Raw genomic sequence first — 20791 nt, 5'->3', positions numbered from 1 at the left:
GCTCATGCCTGTAATCTCAGCACTTTGGGAGGCCAAGGTGGGAGGATCGCTTGAGCCCAGGAGTTCATGACCAGCCTGAGCAACGAAATGAAACCCTGTCTCTACAAAAAAAATTTTAAAAAATTAGCCAGGTGTACTGGCACGTGCCTGCAGTCCCAACTACTCAGGAGGTTGAAGCAGGAGGATCGCTTGAGCCCAGGAGGTCGAGGCTGCAGTAAGCCATGATCACACCACTGCACTATAGCCTGGGCAATGAAGTGAGACTCCATTTCAAATAAAAATCATGCCTTACTAGGAAAAGACTGGTGATTCCTAGTACCACCCTGCACAGGTCCATGTCTTCAGAGATGAGGCTTTTCTGTTCATTTCCTGAGGTTTCTTAGCTTACTTTTCCCCTACTTAAAATAAAAAGAGCAAAAACAGGCTGGCTATACAGTATAGTTGTTAAAAGCTCAAACTAGAAAACTTGGGTTCAAATCTTGGCTCTATCATTTATTAGTCCCTTGACCTTGGGCAAGTCCCTAGCAGTTCTATCTTTTGTGAAATGGTAATAAGGTTATTTTGCAAAAAACGAGATGATACCTGAACAGTGCTGAGGATATGGTAAGCACACAGTAAATTGTGATAATTATTAGCATTGCACTTTCTAAACTGAAAACTAAAGAATCTCCAAACTGGAAGAAATCTTTCTATGATAATTTGCTGTAAGGTTAAAGGCTGTTTGTACTAACCTGATATCTTTCTGGATCCCCACATTCAAGAACTGGGAATTCTGGATATTCAAAATGTGTTTTAGAAACAGTTGACAATGTGGAGAATCCAGTTTGAACCTATCAGAAAAATCAGAGAATAAAAACTCATTACAGAGTCTTGATATAACAAAAGGACGTTACTTTCGCATATACATAATAAAAATTAAAATCTACAACCATTCCCTGATGTGTATATTTAGTTCTTCTGTGTTTGAAATAACTTGGGCTATGGAAAGAAATGGTTTGATGGAAAACAGCATTTACCTATAATTAGTATAAAATTCAACTTATTTCTCAGATGGCTCCTTTAACAAGGGACAATGCTTCATTTTGAATCTAGAATATGTTTCTTATAGAACAACGTTATGTTATAGAAATAGTTTATTATAAGTTGCATATATTATTTTACATTAAATTAATACATATTTTCTATAGGAATCTATAATTTTGATTTTATGAAAACAGCATCAGTTAAGAAAAAAAGATATTAAATGAGGTTGGCTTTAATAAACAACAGTAGAAAGAATCAAAAGGAGATGGTAGAAAGCAGGATAATTTAGATTCTTCATGTCTTATTTTCCATTGTTGAAGGATCTTTGTAAAAGTGATTTGAGAAACTGATGGAGCAATATTTGATCCTGAAAAATAATTTATAACATGGAAACCATCATGTAAATTATAGAAGTGGCTGTGCTTTTGTCCAGCCAGAAATCAAGACAAAATCACTGCTACTGTCACTGTTCCTTGCCAACTGGACTTTGCCACATTCATGCTCCTCCCTTCCAGGCCCATCATCCACCCCCTTCTGCCCTCCATCCTCAGTCACGCCTTTCCACACGGAGCTCTTCCTTCAGACACTCGGATTTTTTAATCTAGCAGTTCTATCTACTGATTTTACAACCTATGCACTTAACCATGGTGGCCCTCCTCCTCACTGATGCTCAGCCAGATTCCTGCAATGAGAAACCGCCTTCATCCCACCTTTGTCTCACACCCTCCCCAACCTACTCCCTATGAGAAGTGTACTTGTAGGAAACGACTTGTTATTTACCACGCTTTGGATAAGATGCTAGCACGATGTCATCATGTCTGCCTTCGAAGGTGTCCAGCGCTTGGAAAGTTTCTGAAGTGCACATGTTGTTGGGGTAAAGAATCCCCTGATAGGTGAAAAATAAGTGAGAAAGTGCAGTTTCTTTTGATTTTTCTAAAGCTTCATCAACGTACTCAATAAATTTGGATTTATCAGCCATGGTGGCTCCCTATAAATGAACCTGCTTTGTGGCTGTCCAGGGGGAGTGATTGCTTTTAATGGAGTTGGGCAGGGGCTGGGATAAAGGGCTCCTCCCAGTCACATGAAAAAGAAATCATTTAATTCTCATCCACCCCTCCCTCACTTTTGCATATCCTCCTGGCAAAAGCTAAACCACAGGTGCAAAATAGGCTGAGGATCAGCGAATATTACCCCAAGGGTTGATTACATGACCATTTAGGCAACCTGCCCAATGAAAGTAAGAATAGAATATCCTAACAGAAGAAAATATATATTAAATATCTAACAAATAGGTATTTAATCAGGCATGCAATTTTTCTATTAGAAATTCACAGAATGAAACCTCAGTTCTCTCCTGGGTTGATAGATTTCCACACATATCCTATGTGGTGTGAAAGGAAGCAATGGGATTGTGAGGTAATTTGGTGGGGTGGAAAAGAGACCAGATTTGGGGGCAGTCTCAGGCACTCTCATTTACTGGCTCACTATATACACAAGTCTAAAGACCTGAGTTTGAACCTTGACTCTACTGTTTACTAGTTGTGTTACTCTGAGCTAATGATAATATATCTCTAAAAGTTTATGTAAAATTGTTAACAGTGGAAATGTATCTGAGTTACCCCATACGGGTCTGCAGCAACCTCACTTCTTGCCTCCTCAGAAGAAAGAATTGACTGAGGATGTAAGGCAGAAAAAGAGACTGAGGCAAGTTTCAGAGCAGGAGTGGAAGTTTATTAAAAGATTTAGAGCAGGAAAGAAAGGAAAGTACACTTAGAAGAGACCCAAATGGGTGACTTCCAGAACAAGTGCAAAGTTTAACCTTGAGGCTAGGCCTTCATAGGCTGGCCCACTTCCAGCATCTCACACCACTTTCCCATGATTCTTCCTTTAGGGTGGGCTGCCCTCCTTACCCTCAAGAAGGAAGCATGTGCAGTCTGTTTAGGAAGCTGTATGCATGCCTATCTGAGGCTTTCTTCCCTGTTCCAGTGTAGTGCCCCCAGAAGGTCATACTATGTCATTGTGTCTCTTAATGTGCGTGCAGGGGAAGGTGCTTCTCCCTGGAACATTTCCTAGGGTACAGTCTTTCTCTAGCAGCCACTCTCCCCTTTTTCCTTTGGGTAAGTTGGCCCACACTTCCCATCTCCCAGCAGCTTGGTGTGGCCTTGTGGCTAAAACAGTAAGTTGATGGCTCTCCAATCTTCTTTAGTGCCTTCCCTATACCTGGAAGGCAAATACTGTGTTGGCAAGCCAGATTTGCTAATTCGGAGGAAAGCACACTCCAGGGGATGGCAGACTAACAAGATAGAGGAAACTGGCTTACCAGATGGCCTTGAGAAAGAGAGCCACCCTCCTGTGACTCACACTGTGTAACAGGCCTCCTTCTGAACTGTATGTGAAAGAGCATAATTGTTCATCTTGTTTGAGCCACTGAATTATTGCAGTCTCAACAATTACAATTATAATTACTCAAAAGTTATAGCAGTTTAGCCTATATCCTATCTGGTACATTTTCTGGGTCATAATTTACTCTTTGGCCTCTTGATAAGTCAAATATCTATAAACATAGACTGTATATTTCTTCTTATTTCTCTCCCATTATCTTTCCCACGTCCTTCTTCTTACCTTTCTTCCATTTTTATAAGAAGGTAGTTTTTTTCACTGTATTTACCTTTCTCTTCACCAATGTTAACCATTTAAGAAGGTGCCTTCTAGTTATGCTTAGTTACCCAGCGGTACTGTCATTCATGTATCAGTTAAAAGGATAGCTAACATTATGGAGTACTTGCACGTACCACATCCCCTTCCAAATTGCTAAGATTACAGGAACGATGTGATGTAATTTCCTAACAGCCTTATGAAATGGGTGTTGTTTTGCTACCTTTTGCGGTTAGGTTAATTGAGGCCACAGGGGCTAAGTGGCTTCTAGAAGATGAGAGGTGAGGGTTGGTGGGAGGAAAAGCAGGTTTTAATCGGAGAGCCAGCAAACAGAGAAGATGGTGAACTAGTGTTCTAAAGTACCACCTTAAATTTTAAAACTGGCCATAGAATTTTTAAGGGGGAAATGTATGGGAGACATGTGGGAGTGGTACAGGATGCAGGGTCCGTATGTCTTGTTTCAGTGGCTCTCTTGGGTAATTGCCTGTTTAGAGGTCTGTTTGGCATTATCTTGATTTCAGCCTAATGGTAGTGGAGAAAATGTTTGCGACTCCCCCTAAGCGTGAGGATTCTGCAGTTGGGGCTCTGCCCCTGGTTTGTTTCAAGATTAGCTTCCGGAATCTTTTAACCAAGAAAACAATTAGATAAACATGCATTGCCAGGGGAGAAGGTCTAGAGAGGGACGGAGTGAAAGGGTAAGAGGGGAGGGAAAGAAAGTGAGTGATTAAAAGATATGTTAAAAGTTGAGGTTCCTGGTTATAATTGCAGAGTCAGGCTTTGGAGGGGCTAGGATTGGAACGCAGTTAGTACAGCTAAGTCCAGGCAGAAAGACACTTACAATGAGATCTCAGAGGGCAGAGGTTTAATGGTTAGTACCAGGGAATTCTTTGGTGCTTCTTTACCTGCTATGAGAAACAAGGCCATGGGATTTTTCACTGAAAAAAAAAAAAAAAACTTATTTTCTGAGGAGAGAGATTTTTAGGACCACAAAGGCAATAAATTTCCTGGGTTCTGGTGACGCAGGGTGGCACATCCCCACCTGGGCCCGGCTCAGCCTAGTGCCCCAGACCGCCTATGTTACAGCTCATTCAGTCCCCTGCCTACTCAGGCCCATAGACTCCACAGCTGGCCCAGCCTGGCTGCTGCTTTCTATTGTGTGGGGTGGCTGCGGGCACGAGCAGCAGGCAGAGGGTCGCAGTGTTACAGCCTTTTTTGTACCCTCATTTGGCGGATTGCAAGTTCTTGTCCCGCATCCAAGAAGAATGAGGTTATGCTGAAAACTGAAGAGTGAGAAGGGGGGAGAAGAGTTTTATTGGGCAACGGAACAGCTCTCAGCAGAGAGGGGACTCAAAGAGGGTGGTCCACAACCCTAAGGCATGTAGCCCCCTTAGCCTGAAGGTGGGTATGAAAAAAGCTGTAATACTGTATTCCCCACCCTCCACTGGTGTAGGGCAGCCACCCCACATGAGGGAAGGAGTGACAGGGCCAGGCCAGCCCAGGAGCAGCAGGCTGGAGTGGGGCAATGGGACTAAAAGAGCTGTTAGCATGCTGTAACACCCGCTCTGGGAGCTGGGGTTGCTGGCACCCCTGTTTGGGTGTCACCATGTTCCCCCTATCCAGACACCATTGCCCAAGGTGGAAGCACGTCATGGCATGGCCAGCCCAGCTGTGGGCTGAGTGTGGATCCCTCCGCAAGCACTGGATCTAGGTGGGAGTGCAGCAAGTGCAGCAGGTTGGGCTGGGTGCCTCCTGCAGTGAGCCCAGGGCCTGGGCAGGGGTGTTGCCAGCCTTAGAGGTTTCTGGCTGGTTAAGCAGCCAAGAAAAATCCTGCATCACTAGAGCATTTTATTTAATAACAGCATTTTGGGACAAATACTATATTCAATATATATATCAACTGTAAGATGCATTCCTATTTCTGAAATGTAAACATATGGAAACAAGTACATCTTGGAATTGAGGAAATTCTATATGTCAACAGAAAGTGAGAGGCAGGTGGTGGATGTGTGACAGTAGTTTTTAATCTCCATTTTACAGAGGGGAAAGAACTGACCAGAGAGGGTTCCTAGCTAGGAACAGGTATACAGATTTCATTATGTAGGTGAATATTTATTTTTTAAAGAAGCAGTATGTGAAAAGGTAAAATCAGAATATCTGAATATCTTAGTATTTTTATATTTCTATACATCACTCCCACTTAAAGGCCTTCTTGCCTTACATAATAATTTGATGATATTAGCTGTAGTTGCAAAGGTGTATTTAAGAATTTCCCTCCCCAAAAATAAAAGAGGAGCAGGACTGAACTCCTTGCCAATCTGCTTAGTGGGATTATCCGTTACATTACAAAGAGTCTTTGTTTCCCTCGGGTCAGGTAGAATTTAAGACATTGATTCAAACATGGTTGTTGTTTGCTTGCTTCTTGTGAGTAAAACACTTAAAAAGACAATGGGTTGGATCTTGTTCCGGCACTAATGCCTGTAATTACAGGAGGATTTAGGAGGCTCTTTGGGATTGATAATGTGAACTCTGATTCTTAGTTTGCCTAGGCTTAGGTCAACCTGTTAACCTTACAATTCTACATACTCAACTGTTAGTTGTCTGGCAAGCATAATGGAGGGAGGAAACCAGCATGAATAATTACAGAATAACCTGTATTGTGTGATATGTTTGTACTGTCATATCTATGAGTCCAGGTGAGTCTCATGTTATATGAAGTCCTAGCTTCCTCTTCAGCTCCTTGCATCTTACCCATATTGGAGATAAATTACTGCAGACCTGTCAGGCTTTGCCAGCTATGGCCTGGCTCATGCCCCAGAGGCAGCTGCATGGGAGGCTTATTTAAAGTTTCTTTCCGGCTGGGTGTGGTGGCTCATGCCTATAATACCAGCACTTCAGGAGGCGGACGCAGGCGGATTGCCTGAGCTCAGGAGTTTGAGACCAGCCTGGCCAACATGGTGAAATTCTGTCTCTACTAAAAAAAAAAATTAGCCAGGTGTGGTGGTGCATGCCTGTAGTCCCAACTACTTGGGAGGCCAAGGCAAGAAAATCGCTTGAATCCGGGTGGCAGGGGTTGTAGTGAGCTGAGATCGTGCCACTGTACTCCAGCCTGGGTGACAGAGTGAGACTCTATCTCAAAATATAATAATAATAAAATAAAACTTATTTCCTTGGCATTAAAGACACCATGCCCTCTTATCTTCTTTTCCTTTGTTTTTTCCAGTCTATAAACATATACAAAAAAAAAAAAAAAAAGGAGAAAATATGAAAAGAAATGTCTAGGCTTTAAGGTGAAGATGGGGGAATGCACAGCAAACCTAGTACCTATTTGTTAAAGTGGAGGTCCCTATGGCCACTACAGAAGACTGGGATTTTAGCCTGCTTCTGTGCTTTGGAGAGAACTAGCACATCTTTCTAGTTATTTGCATCCCTCTGCCAGAATTAGTAAATCAGGCTAGGACCAGGAAGGCACTGTCGCTAAAGGACCCTTGGTAAAAGTTTCTACTGCAGTCTACACTTTTCCTGCTCTAAACCTTGTGGCCAAAATGTGTCTTATCTCAAAATGTGTTTGTGAAATCTATAGCAGGGTTCAGAGTGCGTAACAAATATTTATGGGGATGTCAAGCTTTGTGCAATACCGTTATTAGTTTATATATATTTTCCTGCAGAAATCATAACATTTCTATACAATTATTTTAGTCTTTCTTATAATTTCTGTTTTTTTGTGAAGGCAACTTTATAACTGTATTTGATGTAGTTGAAGATTCAGTGGTTAGTTCTCATCCACACTGACTGTCTGTAGATTTTTTTTTTTTTTTTTTTCGAGACAAAGCCTTGCTTTGTCACCCAGGCTGGAGTGCAGTGCTATCTCGGCTAATTTTTTGTATTTTTAGTAGAGACGGGGTTTCAGAATATTGGCCAAGCTGGTCTTGAACTCCTGACCTCGAGTGATCTGCCCATCTTGGCCTCCCAAAATGCTGGGGTTACAGGCATGAGCCACCATGCCTGGCTGACTATCTGTAGATTTTTGAAAGTGGTAACAGGTACATAGGTAATCAAAGTACAGAGCTTATTTGGTGAATCTTCATCCTCATTACATCCTCTGGACAACCGCATGAGGATATGATATGGGACATTCCTTATTCCTTTGGCAAAGACAACTTTATTGAGCCTGGTATCAATGCACACATCTGGAGTTCCATCTCCTTCATGGCAAAATTTCCGGATCTCTTTGAGTGCCTGAGGGACATGCTTCTTGAAGCCCACTCTGTGGATGTGCTTGTGAATGTTGGTGTATTCTCGGGTCATCACCTCGTTGATGGCAGAATGGTCCATTTTCTTCTTTCCACTGTTCTTTGCAGGAGCCATTCTGCCAGGCCCAAGTTGGTAAAGCGTGTTATCATTTTTTAAAGCTTTTTTCCCCCTCTTTTCTTTTTTTCAGTCTGAACCATTCCAGTGACCTTTTCTTCTTTCTGTCTTCCTTCCTTCCTTCCTTCCTTCCTTCCTTCCTTCCTTCCTTCCTTCCTTCCTTCCTTCCTTCCTTCCTTTTTTGAGATACAGTCTCACTGTTGTCCAGGCTGGAGTGCAGTGGCGCGATCTTGGCTCACTGTAACCTCTGCCTCCTGAGTTCAAGCAATTCTCCTGCCTTAGCCTACCGAATAGCTGGGATTACAGGTGTGCTCCACCTCACTCAGCTAATTTTTGTATTTTTAGTAGAGATGGGGTTTCTCCTTGTTGGCCAGGGTGGTCTCGAACTCCTGACCTCAGGTGATCTGCCCGCCTTGGCCTCCCAAAGTGCTGGGATTACAGGTGTGAGCCACTGCACCCAGCCCCAATGGCTTTTTCATCTTGCTTTGTCATCCTGGTACTTTTAACACTGATATGCTGGTATTTCAAACCAATGTAGTGGAGCCTTGCTATATGGTCTGAAAGTTTTTGTTCTTCCTAAATTCATATGTTGAAATCCCCAAAGTGATGGTATTAGGAGGCAGGGCCTTTGGGAAGTGATTAGGTCATGAGGGCTCTGCCCTCAAGAATGGTATTAGTGCCCTTTCATTCATTTATTTATTTTGAGACGGAGTCACACTATGTAGTCCAGGCTGCAACTTCTGCCTACTGAGTTCAAGCAATTCTCCTGCCTCAGCCTCCTGGGTAGCTGACACTACCGGCATGTGCCACCATGCCCAGCTAATTTTTGTGTTTTTAGTAGAGGTGGAGTTTCACCATTTTGTCTGGGCTGGTCTTGAACTCCTGACCTCAGGTAAGCCAACTACCTTGGCCTCCCAAAGTGTTGAGATTACAGGTGTGAGCCACCGTGCCTGGCCAAGGATTTAAAAGAGGCCCCAGAGAGGCCCTTGCCCCTTGCCCCATGTAAGGACACAGTGAGAAGGCACCATCTCAGAAACCAGAAAGTTGGTCTTTACCAGATGTTGAATCTTGTGGCACCTTGATTTTGGACTTCCCAGTCTTTAGAATCATGAGAAACAACTTTCTGTTGATTATAACCCATCAGTTTATGGCATTTGGTTATAGCAGCCCAAGTGGACAAAGATAGGCCTGAAAGCTCAAGGCATAGTATCTTAAATGATATTTAACAAAGTGTTTCGTGGAAGTCATGGTGGGTGCTTTTAATAAGAAAATATCTATCGTGGATGAATCTTTAAAGATTATGGATGTACTTACTCCTTGCCCCTTCTCACTACTGTACTTGACTATTCTTTTTTTTTTTTAAAAAAAAGAAGAAGGGCAGGCACAGAGGCTCACAGCTGTATTTCTAACACTTGGGAGGCCAAAGTGGGAGGATCACTTGAGCCCAGGAGTTGGAGACTAGCCTGGGCAACACAGGGAGACCCTGTCTCTACAAAAAAAAATTTTTTTTTAATTAGCCAGGTGTGGTGGTGAATGTCTGTAGTCCCAGCTACTTGGGAGGCTGGGGGTGCCAGGGTAGGATTACTTGAGCCTGGGAGTTCAAGGCTGCAGTGAGCTATGATTGTGCCACTGCACTCCAGCCTGGGTGACAGAGCAAGGTGAAGAAAGAGGAAGAAGGAAAAGAAGAAGAAGAAGAAGAAGGAAGAAGAAGAAGAAGCAGAAGCAGAAGAAGAAGAAGAAGAGGAGGAGGAGGAGAAGAAGAAGAAGAGGAAGAAGAAGAAGAATAAAGAAGAGGAAGAAGAAGAATAAAGAAGAAGAAGAAGAAGAAGAATAAAGAAGAAGAAGAAGAAGAAGAAGAGAAGAAGAAGATGAGGAGGCTGATGATTAGGAAAAGAAGAAAAAGAAAAAAGATGGTGAATGTGTCAGTTGGAGGGGAAAGGGAACTTCAGTGGTATAGGGGTAGAGTTCTGAAAGTTTTGAGAAAAATAGTTAATGACAGTGAAAACAGTAACAGACAAAATAAAAAGCAACATAATGCAGAAAGGGAGCTTGTGAAAAAAGTTTGAGAGAAAGTCAAATATATATTATTAAATAGAACCGAGGTTCAAGCCAGACAGAGTTTCTATAGAGCAGATAGAGGAGATCAAGAGAATGTACAAAGCCCAGACTTTAAGAGGATACTAGAGAGGTCGATATAGTGGAAGAGGTTAGAGTTCTGGATCTGTGTAGATCTGAGTGATCTTAACTAACAATGACATGCTTTAAATCAATATAGTTTACGCATTCACATTTTTCACAATTTATGATGCTTTAGTTACACAGATGAACCACATGGGCTGGACTGGGGTGGGGTGGGTGTTAGATAGGAAAATTGGGGCAATCACAGAGCACCTTGCAGAGGCACTTCCTTTACTTGGCATGGACAGTGTTAGCTCCAGCTATCACCCCTTCTCTAAAACATTTACAGATTCCTCGGATTCAAAGCAAGGCCCTTATTGTTGTGTACTTTTCATCAGTTATTTGTGGTAAATACCCCTAACTAGACTAGAACTTTGATGAAGGTAGATCTGTGTCTGTTTTGGATGTTCCAGGCTTTGTCTTGCACACGGTACTTCAATATAGTTTTATATTCTTTTTCTCTTCTCTGTTTCCTTGTCCCTTTCTCCCCTTCTCAAGTGTTATTTTGCAAACGAATTATTTAGGGATCTGGCTAAAACGCAGTTTCAGATTCAGTAGTTCTGCATTTTTTTTTTTTTTTTTTTTTTTTTGAGACAGAGTCTCACTCTGTCGCCCAGGCTGGAGTGCAGTGGCGCGATCTCAGCTCACTGCAACCTCCTCCTCCCGGGTTCAAGCGATTCTCCTGCCTCAGCCTCCCGAGTAGCTGGGATTACAGGCGCATGCCACTACACCCAGCTATATATTTTTTAATGTATTTTTAGTAGAGATGGGGTTTCACTGTGTTAGCCAGGATGGTCTCAGTCTCCTGATCTCGTGATCCTCCCAACTAGGCCTCCCAAAGTGCTGGGATTATAGGCGTGAGCCACCGCGCCCCGCCTAGTTCTTCATTCCTAACAAGTTTTCAGGTGATGCTTATGTTGGTAGTCCTCTGAGACTATCACACTTTAAGTTTCAGAGTGTTAGAAAAACGACCCAGAACAGGCTACACGTAGTCAGTGTCCTGGGTTCAAATGTGAATTCTGATTTTACTAATGGTGCGATTGTGGGCAGTGTAAGCCTCTTGCTTTCTCCGTAAAATGAGATACACTCAGCACTTGTTGCACGTGTTATTGCGAATATTCCGTAAAATAATGCACATAGCGGGCAGTCAGGTTCGGGTCGCTGTCAGAGTACAATTAATGGTAACTAAGAATGTGGGGGCGGAGCCGACAACGGAAGGGGTGGAGCGTCACCAACCTTTGCGCATGCGCAGTCCCCCTTGAACGCACCTCAGGTGAGACTTCGGCGAGTGGCTTCCCATGGGCAGTCGGATTTCGGGGTCCCTAATGCGACGAGAGTGGGGCGGGCTTCTGCGTGGGGCCTCGTCATAGTTCTGGGGGCATGTGGAGGACAGTCAGGTGTCACTGCCTTAATTCACTGCAGGCGAGTGTTTCCGGGTCGCTGGGCGACCGTGGCCTGGCGGCCGGGCCGCGCTCCGTGCGTTCCCCCGCGTGTCGCTTGCAGGCCCGGGCCGAGCGTTCCGCGGGCTAGGGGAGCGCTGAGGGCAGCCGAGGGCACCAGGGAAGCGGGAGCTGGGTGGGAACCGCGGCAGGAGCCGGGGGCCGGGGAAGCAGCCCCGATTCCCTGGAGCGCAGCCTGGGATAAGGGGCTTCCGACCCAGCATTGCACATTTGGCTTGAGCTTGTGTCCCCGAGTCAGCCTCTCAGCCCCGTGTGATGTTAACTGCATGACACACAGCCCTGCGCCGAATCTGTCAGAGGCGGCTTCGTGTTAAACTTCACCTAAACTTCCCGAAATGATACCTGTCCCTGTGCTGAGAAGGCAGGCGCTGGTCTGCTGTGTTTCTCTTGCCGCAGCTAGTAAACCTCACTTCTTTGTGGGTGGACAGGTGTGTCCCTGGTGGTCTGTAGCAAAGGGACTTGAAGTTTTATCAGCCTCCTGAAGCCGAGAGCCTCGGAGTGCAAAACGTATATGTATTTTTAGAAAGGTAAATACTTTGTTGTACGGTGTTATTTGGAGGCAGCTATGCTCACCACTGTACACCAAGGCAGCCGTACAGTATTATTCGCACTTTATTTTCTTTTCTTTTAACCCTGACCTACAGATGGACTTTATTTCTTAGCATCACCCTCTCTTAAAACAAAATTTTACTTCGATTCCCTGAATAATGGAACTGGCTGCAGGTGGTCTTTGTCCATCCCTTGAACATTAAAAATAACCTCAAGAGGCCAGGTGTGGCGGCACATTCCTGTAATATCAGCACTTTGGGAGGCCGAGGCGGGAGGATCACTTGAGGTCGGAAGTTAGCCTGGCCAACATGGTGAAACCTCGTCTCTACTAAACATACAAAAAATTAGCCAGACGTGGTGGCACACGCCTATAATCCCACCTACTTGGGAGGCTGAGGCAGGAGAATCACTTGAACCTGGGAGACGGAGGTTGCAGTGAGCAAAGATCGCACCGCTGCACTCCTGCCTGGGAGACAGCAAGACCCAGTCTCATAAAAATAGGCCAGGCGCGGTGGCCCTCGCCTGTAATCCTAGCTCTTTGGGAGGCCGAGGCCTGCGGATTGCCTGAGCTCAGGAGTTGGAGACCACCCTGGGCAACAGGGTGAAATCCGTCTCTACTAAAATACAAAAAATTTGCTGGGCCTGGTGGCGGGAGTCCTAGCTCCCAGCAGTAGCTGGGCCTCCCAGTAGGGGAGGCCGAGGCAAGAGAATTGCTTGAACCCGGCAGGCGGAGGTTGCAGTGAGCCGAGATCGTGCCACTGCACTCTAGCCTGGGCGACAGAGCGAGACCGTGTCTCCAAAAATAAAAAAAAATAAAAATAACCCCAAGAGAGGCATCTGTACTGAGCATGACTTATTTTCTGTCAGTCATGTACAGCATTGTAGTGAATGGAGCAAAACAACTGTCCCTTCCCACCGTCCAACTGCCTCTTGGTTGTATATGAATTACTTTGTAAATTTCTTTGCTTCATTTCTTTTAAATAAGAATAGTACAGTTTTAATCATTTGGTCCCCAGGATGATCACATTATCAAAATGAGGGAATTTGGGGGTGGTGGGGAGGGCCACCTGGTAAGATATTAGCAGAATAATCCTACAAAAGGAAGGTTATTTGATTACACCCACCCTCAGGCATTGAAAAGGGGTCGGAAGTGAATGGAGTAAACACCTGACAGCAGCGAGCTGGGATTGAGGACAAAAGAGCACGCATAGGACAATAGAAAAATCTGAAAAACAAGTGGTTCTCCTCTTCTGGACTTTGAGGTTATAAGGAGGCTGACTAAAAACTTGGGTTTACATTAATTTCTTCAGTAAGTCTTCTATTTTCTTAGCTTGTTATCTTTTACTTTAATTTGAAAAAGAATAATGACACAAACGCTTTTTCCTGATTAGCTTTTAAAGGAAGACAATCAAGATCTAACCGGTCTGTAGTTTTGCCACTTAATTGGTTCATCACTCAATCAGTTTCCAACCCCTGCCCCCATTTGTATAAAAATTACTGCGGGTCTGCGAAAGGGCAGATTACTGGCTCATGCCTGTCATCCCAGCACTTTGGGAGGCTGAGGTGGGCGGATTGCTTGAGCTCATGGGTTCGAGACCAATCTGGGCAACATGATGAGACCCTGTGTCTACTAAAAATACAAAAAATACAAAAAAATAGCCAGGCATGCCAGTGGTCCCAGCTGCTCGGGAGGCTGAGGTGGGAGGATTGTTTGAGCCCAGTGAGCTGAGATTGTACCACTGCACTCCAAATGCCTGAGCTATGGCACAGTTTAGTATATGTTGTATTAATAGTTTAGTATATGTTGTATTAATAGTTTAGTATATGTTGTATTATTAGTATGTATCAGTATATAGGATATATATACTATCTATAATATACATATATAGTATATATAATAGTATATGTTGTATTAATAAATGAAGAACTCCAGCCCTTTAGAAAGTGTAGAACCGCTTGAGAAAGATCTTACTTTTGTAGGGCACTTTACAAAGAGCTGTTTACATATTGTGTCCATTTAGATTATTTCTTAATTCCCAGTGCAGCTAAAAAATTAACTTATCTTCCCCATTCTGTTTTCCTGCACAATTAAAAAATGTTAATTCTGTAAATTGTTCTTTTTACAATGCTTTCTTGCATTTTACCTCTTTCCTGTGCTTTATCCAGTTTTGTCTTTGGTTCATCATGCCCCTCAGGCATGGAGTTTGAAAACTAGGTATGTAAGATGTCTAAACCAAAAAAGTATACCATAGTATTGGTCTTACTCCCATACAGAGAAGCCATTTAAACTGTGGGAATGAATTTGAGTTATTAGAGAAATGATAATAGTAGTTTAAATATGTTCATTCAGGTTTACACATATCTGTTATTGTTAAATTTAGGATGGCCCGTACTTTGGAACCACTAGCAAAGAAGATCTTTAAAGGAGTTTTGGTAGCCGAACTTGTAGGCGTTTTTGGAGCATATTTTTTGTTTAGCAAGATGCACACAAGCCAAGGTAATCATAATTCAGAAGTTAATGCTTTCTAAAGGGGTATAGTTTTGCTAATCCATTTTATGTGTTAAATGGCAATGGCGTTTTTGGAGAAATTTGTTCTTCAGATTCAAGATATTAGACATTTTTATGGGCAGAACAGGAATCAAAGTATTCATTATTGTGGACTAGATGACTCTCACTTCTCCCTTAAAAATTTTGTTTGTGGGCCAAGGAAAAAATTTCATACCTCCATGGGTTTTACTATCGGGGAGGGTAGAGCAAGTGTCCTTGGTCTGGCTTAGTTTGGGAGCACAGATGGAGGAAACTTAGCCTGCCCATTACACTTCATTGTTTGGTAGACTAAGTAACTGGTATTGCTGTTTTCTGAGTAACCAGTTTTCTCAGGCTATAGTATCCTTCCTGGTCATCAACAGTGGGCACTAAAAGACTTTCACATGCTATGGCTGAAAGTGCTTTAACATTTTTCTTGGGGAAATTTTATATTAGAGCCCTCAACTTTTTAAATTAGGAAGTGATTTTTCCCTAAAACAGGGAATAGACCTGGCGTGATAGCCATCTTTGAAACTTGCCACAGTTTTCAGCGTACTTTGTTGGAATGCTGTATCAAGATGCTACTGGATACTCACAAAATCCCTTTTCAACTCTAAGGAAGGGTATTAAAAAAAATCCCAACAGTATTTAAAAGCAAATTAAAGCTTGGGATCAATTTTAAAAAGTGGTCATGGCTGGGTGTGATGGCTCGCACTTGTAATTCCAGCACTTTGGGAGGCCAAGGTGGAAGGACTGCTTGAGCCCAGTCTGGGCTGAACATAGCAAGACCCTGTATCTTAAGAAAAAAAAAAAAGGCTGGGCATGGTGGTGTGCTCCTGTAGTCCCAGCTATGCGGGAGGTTGAGGCAGGAAGCTCCCTTGAGCCCAGCCCAGGGGGGTCTAGGCAGTGGTGGACTGTGATTGTGCCACTGTACTGCAGCCTGGGCAACAGGGAGAGATCCTGACTCAAAAAAACAAAAGGAGATCGTTCCTGGATTACCAGAAAGACCTTAAAACAAATTTCTAATCTATATGGTTCCCATCATATGGACCCTAAAGCTAGCATTAAATTGTGGCTGTGTTAATATAATGAATTTCTGTTCATATCTAATTTCAAGACATCCTTTTTTCCATCAGATTTCAGGCAAACAATGAGCAAGAAACATCCCTTCATCTTGGAAGGTATGTTTTTCCTTCAGTAAAAATAAGTATAAAACAACTTCTTCAGGTAACCTATAAATTATGTAGTAATTTCTTTACAAGGAATTTCTAACAATACTATTCACATCTATTTTAGTTCTTCTGAGACTAGAATAAATTCTCATCTATTCTAGTGAGAGGAGAATTAGGTAATGGGCTGGATTCTGAATTCTTCTAGTGGTTAAGAATGTAAACTCTGGAATCATTCATATATGAGGTGATAGAATCAAACCACAGTTTACACCTTTGGTTTTAAAAGATCAGTATCATCTCAGGTTTGCTAACTTCTTGGAGCTGTCTCTTTCTCTGTCAGGTAGATAAAGACTGAACAAGATGACATCATGTAGTTAGACGAAATAGTGCTCATTACAATCATCAGAGACGCCAGGACTTATATGTGAAGTCTGTAATCCTACTGTCCTCTTTTTCATTTTGTTATGTAGCAATATGGAAAAAAGAAGTTGTTTTTTTCAATACATTTAATTTTAACAATGTTTCCACATGACTTTATAAATGAGAGCTATTTTTATTTATAGTTTATTACAAATCCACTGAGAAGTCTGGAATGTATGGAATCAGAGAGCTAGATCAAAAAACATGGTTGAACAGCAAAAATTAGATGTAAGTAGAATTTTAATCTATAATTTACATTAATAACTCATTTCCTTTGCTTTTTAGTTTTTTGAGTGGTTTTAATCCTCTTCTTTTTAAAATGTTTCTTTTTCTTGATGATACTTTTTGCATCTCTGTTGTGTAGCCAGTCATCACGTTCAGCCTCCCATCTAAGCTGTTTGAGACCTTTGGGAGAAGAAGAAAAGGAGTGTACTACCACACTGTAGACTCTTGGTGGTCCCACAGAACATGCTGCGGAGTCACAGGAACTTCTAGCCTGCCTTGGCCTGCGGTTTCCCACACACTATACAAACCCACTGCTTGTTTGTTGCTTTTCTTATCATATTTATTGTCAAAGATTAATGTTTCAAAAAGAAATAACTAAGGAAGGAAAAGAAACAAATGCTCTAAAGATTTTCTCTCCCCAAGCACTTTTACTGGTGAAATAAAAACCAGTAACAATCAATATCAGAAATAGTTAAAATGTCTATAAACAGGTAAAGTTACTTAGCAAACTCATGCTGTATAAAAATGGCCCACTTCCCTAAAAAAAAGTAATTTTTGTAGTCTGCAAGTTTTTTTTTTTTTTTGCTGTAGTCTAAATACTTGTTAATCTTACATGTTTTCCTGAGAGAAGAAAAAGCCATTCCTTCCAGGTTGTAAAGTACCATGAAAAGGTCTTTCAAAAATATTCCTATCAGCCAGGCATGGTCGCTCACGCCAGTAATCTCAGCACTTTGGGAGGCCGAGGCAGGCGGGTCACCTGAGGTCAGGAGTTCGAGACCAGCCTGGCCAACATGGTGAAACCCCCTCTCTACTAAAAATACAAAAATTAGCTGGGTGTGGTGGTGCATGCCTGTAATCCCAGCTACCTGGGAGGCTAAGGCAGGAGAATTGCTTGAACCTGGGAGATGGAGGTTGCAGTGAGGCAAGATCATGCCACCGCATTCCAACCTGGGCGAGAGAGTGAGACGCTGTCTCAAAAAAAATAAATAAATGAATAAATAAAATAAAATAAAAAAAAATTTCCTATCTTCTGAACTTCTAAGCCAAAGCTATTTGTAGAACATCAATAAAAAAATTTAAGTTACTTACTTGCATTATCTTTGTTAGCCATGGCATTCATGCCAATGTTATCAAACTTGGATCCCATATTTTCATCCAATAGATGGCCAAACTTAAACAAAAAAGATAAATTTATTAGAAAACTAAAAATAATGTAGAATAGCTAGCTTCTTAAAACAGTACATTAGCCTTACCTCTTCAGCAGATACAAATAGGCTGGAATCATTTAAGTTTCTTTTCTTTTTTCTTGGCCCTAAAAAAAATTTTAAGTCTACATTATTCAATTATAAATCTAATGATTTTAGAAAAATGCAATGCAACATGATTTTATTTTAAAAATTATACTTGGGTAAAAACAATTGCAATAATCTTCTAGCACCATTGGGTAGCTGGCATTTAAATATAATTTAAGAGTTAGTATATAATATTTTCAAAAAGCTAACAACATCCTAATAGAACTGTTCAGATGACAAGAGTGTCTTCTTGCTTTTCAGATTTGGTCACTGATCGAGGTTTACCCATAAGGGAAATAACATAGTATCAAGCAATAGTAAAATTATCACTTTGACATGGATGGGTTTTGAAATACTTAAGACAAAACATAAAATTTAGTTCAGGGGTCTTTAGATTGTAAAGAAATTGACTGAAAGTATGTTTATTATGCTATAAATGAAGTTCTGTTTATAACACCGAAAGAAGTTCTCCTTTAAAAAAAAACTTATCTGTAGTACTGAATATATAAACTTTTCCTGAAAAGTCTCTTTTCCTGAAACAATTATTCAAACTCTGCATCTTTGATATCAATGTCTCTAGCAGTAGTAGAGCCATATTTTAAAAAGAGCTTTACTAAATACCGATCATAACGTTCAGCTGTTTTAAGTGTATTAACGCATTTTAGTAAATTTACAGACTTGTTCAACCACAAACACAGTCCGATTTTACAACATTTCCATCAACTTCAAAAGATGCCTGGTGCCATTTGTAGTCCTCCAACCCATCTCCAATCTATCTTGTTTCTATGACTTGCCTTTTCTGGCTATTTCATATAAATGGGATCATATGACATGTGGTTTCCTATATCTGACTTTTTTCATTTAGCATAACGTTTTTGAGGCTCATCCATGTTGTAGTACTCCATGCCATGTTGTGGGCTACATAATATTCCATTGTATGGATATACCACATTTTGCTTATCAGTTAATGGACATTTAGGTTGTGTCCACTTTTTGGCATTAATAGTGCTGCTATGAACAATCATGTACAAGTCTTTGTATCAGAGCCACTTTTGATAAAATAGTTTCTAAAACATTTCATCTTGATTTTTATTAAGGTGCTATATATGTTACTTAACAGCTGTGTAATACACATTTGCATGCATTAGGAAGGTTTTTTTTGGTTTTATTCATCCTGTAGTGATGTATCTGTGACCTCAATGAGTAGGCACTTCTGTACTGTACTGGTTTCTTAAAGTTTCTTTTATCCCGCCCCCACCCCCAACCTTAGCCTCAAGTATGTAACACCATGCCTGGCTAATGTTTGATTTTTTTTTTTTTTTTTTTTTTTTTTTTGAGACAGAGTCTCGCTTTGTTGCCAGGCTGGAGTACAGGGGCGCAATCTCAGCTCACTGTAACCTCTGCCTGCTGGCTTCAAGCAATTCTCCTGCCTCAGCCTCCCAAGTAGCTGGGCCTACAAGTGCGTGCCACCACGCCAAGCTAATTTTTGTATTTTTAGTAGAGATGGGATGTCATCATGTTGGCCAGGATGGTCTTGATCTCTTGACCTTGTGATCTACCCACCTTGGCCTCCCAAAGTGCTGGGATTACAGGCGTGAGCCACTGCGCCCAGCCATATTTTTGATTTTTTGTAGAGATAGGGTCTCATTGTGTTGCCCAGGCTGATTAAAGTTTCTGTAAGGTATGTTTATTCTTAAGGCTATCTACTCTTAACACCTGTAAATGTAGGGTGATCAATTAGTAAATTAATAAATCTGAATTAATAAATCTGTTTAAAATTCCTTGCCTCTTTTTGTTTCAATCAGTTCTGTTGGGTATTCTTTAATCTGCATCCAAAACTATTATCAATTGAGATTTGAAATCCTTTCAGGCTAATGTCTTCTGAAACAGTACTTTACTATTTGAAACAAGCTGAGGGAGCATCTTTTTTAACATTAAACATTTTTTTTCTTCTCCTCAAATTCCTTTTACCAGCATCTTTTAATAAAAGGCTCAGTAGAACTTGAAGTAAAGCAGCACTTCTTTTCTGTGGGATGGTCTTGAGAAAAACTGCCCATATCTCATCTTATGCTAATATTAAAACATGATCTTAAGATACTCAAGGGAAGACAAAATCTGGAAGATAACATGTTATAATTTAAATATGTATCAGTTAAATCATCTAGTTATTAGGGGACTAAGAAATTGACAGCAGTATTTGAAAGAGCTGATAAAATTTTGTAGGCATGAGGCTCTGAAAGACTACTATCAATATGTAAATGAAACTTTTTGTCAGGCCTCTGAGCCCAAGCTAAGCCATCATATCCCCCTGTGACCTGCACATACACATCCAGATGGCAGGTTCCTGCCTTAACTGATGACATTCCACCACAAAAGAAGTGAAAATGGCCTGTTCCTGCCTTAACTGATGACATTATCTTGTGAAATTCCTTCTCCTGGCTCATCCTGGCTCAAAAGCTCCCCTACTGAGCACCTTGTGACCCCCACTCCTGCCAGGCAAAGAATAACCCCCTTTGACTGTAATTTTCCTTTACCTACCCAAATCCTATAAAACGGCCCCACCCCTATCTCCCTTAGCTGACTCTTTTCAGACTCAGCCCGCCTGCACCCAGGTGAAATAGCCTTGTTGCTCACACAAAGCCTGTTTGGTGGTCTCTTCATACGGACGCGCATGAAACTTTTTAAAACATTATTATTATTTAACTTTGCAGATCTATTTTTAGTCATCAGTATTTAGCAGTAAGCAGAAGCCAGAGAGGCACTGGAGGCAAAGTATGTATAGTGCTTTCTACATTTTTATCAAAAATCTTAAGACTGTCACCTGATATAGCACTTTTTTCTTTTATTAGCACCTTGTGTTACACTGTGAAGCATAATCTTGTAAGATAATACTTTTAAAAATGTTAAAAAACAATTAGCAGAAAG

General features: G+C 41.6%; 4 protein-coding genes across 5 annotated transcripts in view; 1 reads left to right on the top strand and 3 right to left on the bottom strand.

Moving 5' to 3' along the window:
• Positions 1-2002, bottom strand: part of SULT6B1 (sulfotransferase family 6B member 1) — a 30086-nt gene extending 28084 nt beyond the window's left edge. The window contains 3 exon segments of the mRNA XM_032179139.1: positions 732-801; positions 803-830; positions 1804-2002. Coding sequence (XP_032035030.1) covers positions 732-801; positions 803-830; positions 1804-2002 — 297 coding nt within the window.
• Positions 2003-7447: 5445 nt separating this feature from the next.
• Positions 7448-8043, bottom strand: LOC116483862 (large ribosomal subunit protein eL31-like). The gene is made up of 2 exons (XM_032178271.1): positions 7690-8043; positions 7448-7471 (listed from the first exon to the last, which is right to left on the bottom strand). Exons 1-2 carry the CDS (start codon positions 8041-8043, stop codon positions 7448-7450), a joined length of 378 nt encoding a protein of 125 aa, XP_032034162.1.
• Positions 8044-11445: 3402 nt separating this feature from the next.
• On the top strand, positions 11446-19647 carry CEBPZOS (CEBPZ opposite strand). Of its 2 annotated transcripts, XM_032178273.2 has the most exons (6): positions 11877-12109; positions 13361-13539; positions 14612-14727; positions 15894-15938; positions 16493-16577; positions 16714-19647. In XM_032178273.2, the coding sequence occupies exons 3-5, from the start codon at positions 14613-14615 to the stop codon at positions 16573-16575; spliced, it is 243 nt and encodes an 80-aa protein (XP_032034164.1). In that variant the 5' UTR covers positions 11877-12109; positions 13361-13539; position 14612; the 3' UTR covers positions 16576-16577; positions 16714-19647. The 2 variants fall into 2 exon arrangements, with proteins under 2 accessions (XP_032034163.1, XP_032034164.1); XM_032178272.2 differs by lacking the exons at positions 11877-12109; positions 13361-13539 and adding an exon at positions 11446-11494.
• Positions 16459-20791, bottom strand: part of CEBPZ (CCAAT enhancer binding protein zeta) — a 29325-nt gene continuing 24992 nt past the window's right edge. Inside the window, exons 14-16 of the mRNA XM_032178263.2 lie at positions 17828-17886; positions 17664-17745; positions 16459-16754 (exon numbers count right to left, since the gene is read on the bottom strand). Of these exons, the coding sequence (XP_032034154.1) occupies positions 16615-16754; positions 17664-17745; positions 17828-17886 (281 nt within the window). The 3' untranslated portion in view covers positions 16459-16614. The remainder of the gene's footprint in view (positions 16755-17663; positions 17746-17827; positions 17887-20791) is intronic.

Source organism: Hylobates moloch, unplaced genomic scaffold (genome assembly GCF_009828535.3).
Source record: "Hylobates moloch isolate HMO894 unplaced genomic scaffold, HMol_V3 SCAFFOLD_15, whole genome shotgun sequence".
NCBI classification, from domain to species: domain Eukaryota; kingdom Metazoa; phylum Chordata; class Mammalia; order Primates; family Hylobatidae; genus Hylobates; species Hylobates moloch.
Note: the sequence above shows the minus strand (reverse complement) of the source record. Positions and strands in the feature narration are given on the sequence as shown.

Coding starts and splice junctions, on each gene's coding strand:
- CEBPZOS (XM_032178272.2), top strand. CDS start 14,613: ATGGCCCGTACTTTGGAACCACTAGCAAAGAAGATCTTTAAAGGAGTT. Junction 14,728..15,893: donor CAAGATGCACACAAGCCAAG/GTAATCATAATT, acceptor TTTTTCCATCAG/ATTTCAGGCAAACAATGAGC. Junction 15,939..16,492: donor ACATCCCTTCATCTTGGAAG/GTATGTTTTTCC, acceptor TTTTATTTATAG/TTTATTACAAATCCACTGAG.
- LOC116483862 (XM_032178271.1), bottom strand. CDS start 8,043: ATGGCTCCTGCAAAGAACAGTGGAAAGAAGAAAATGGACCATTCTGCC. Junction 7,472..7,689: donor CTTTCAAAAATCTACAGATA/GTCAGCCAGGCA, acceptor AAAAATCTACAG/ACAGTCAGTGTGGATGAGAA.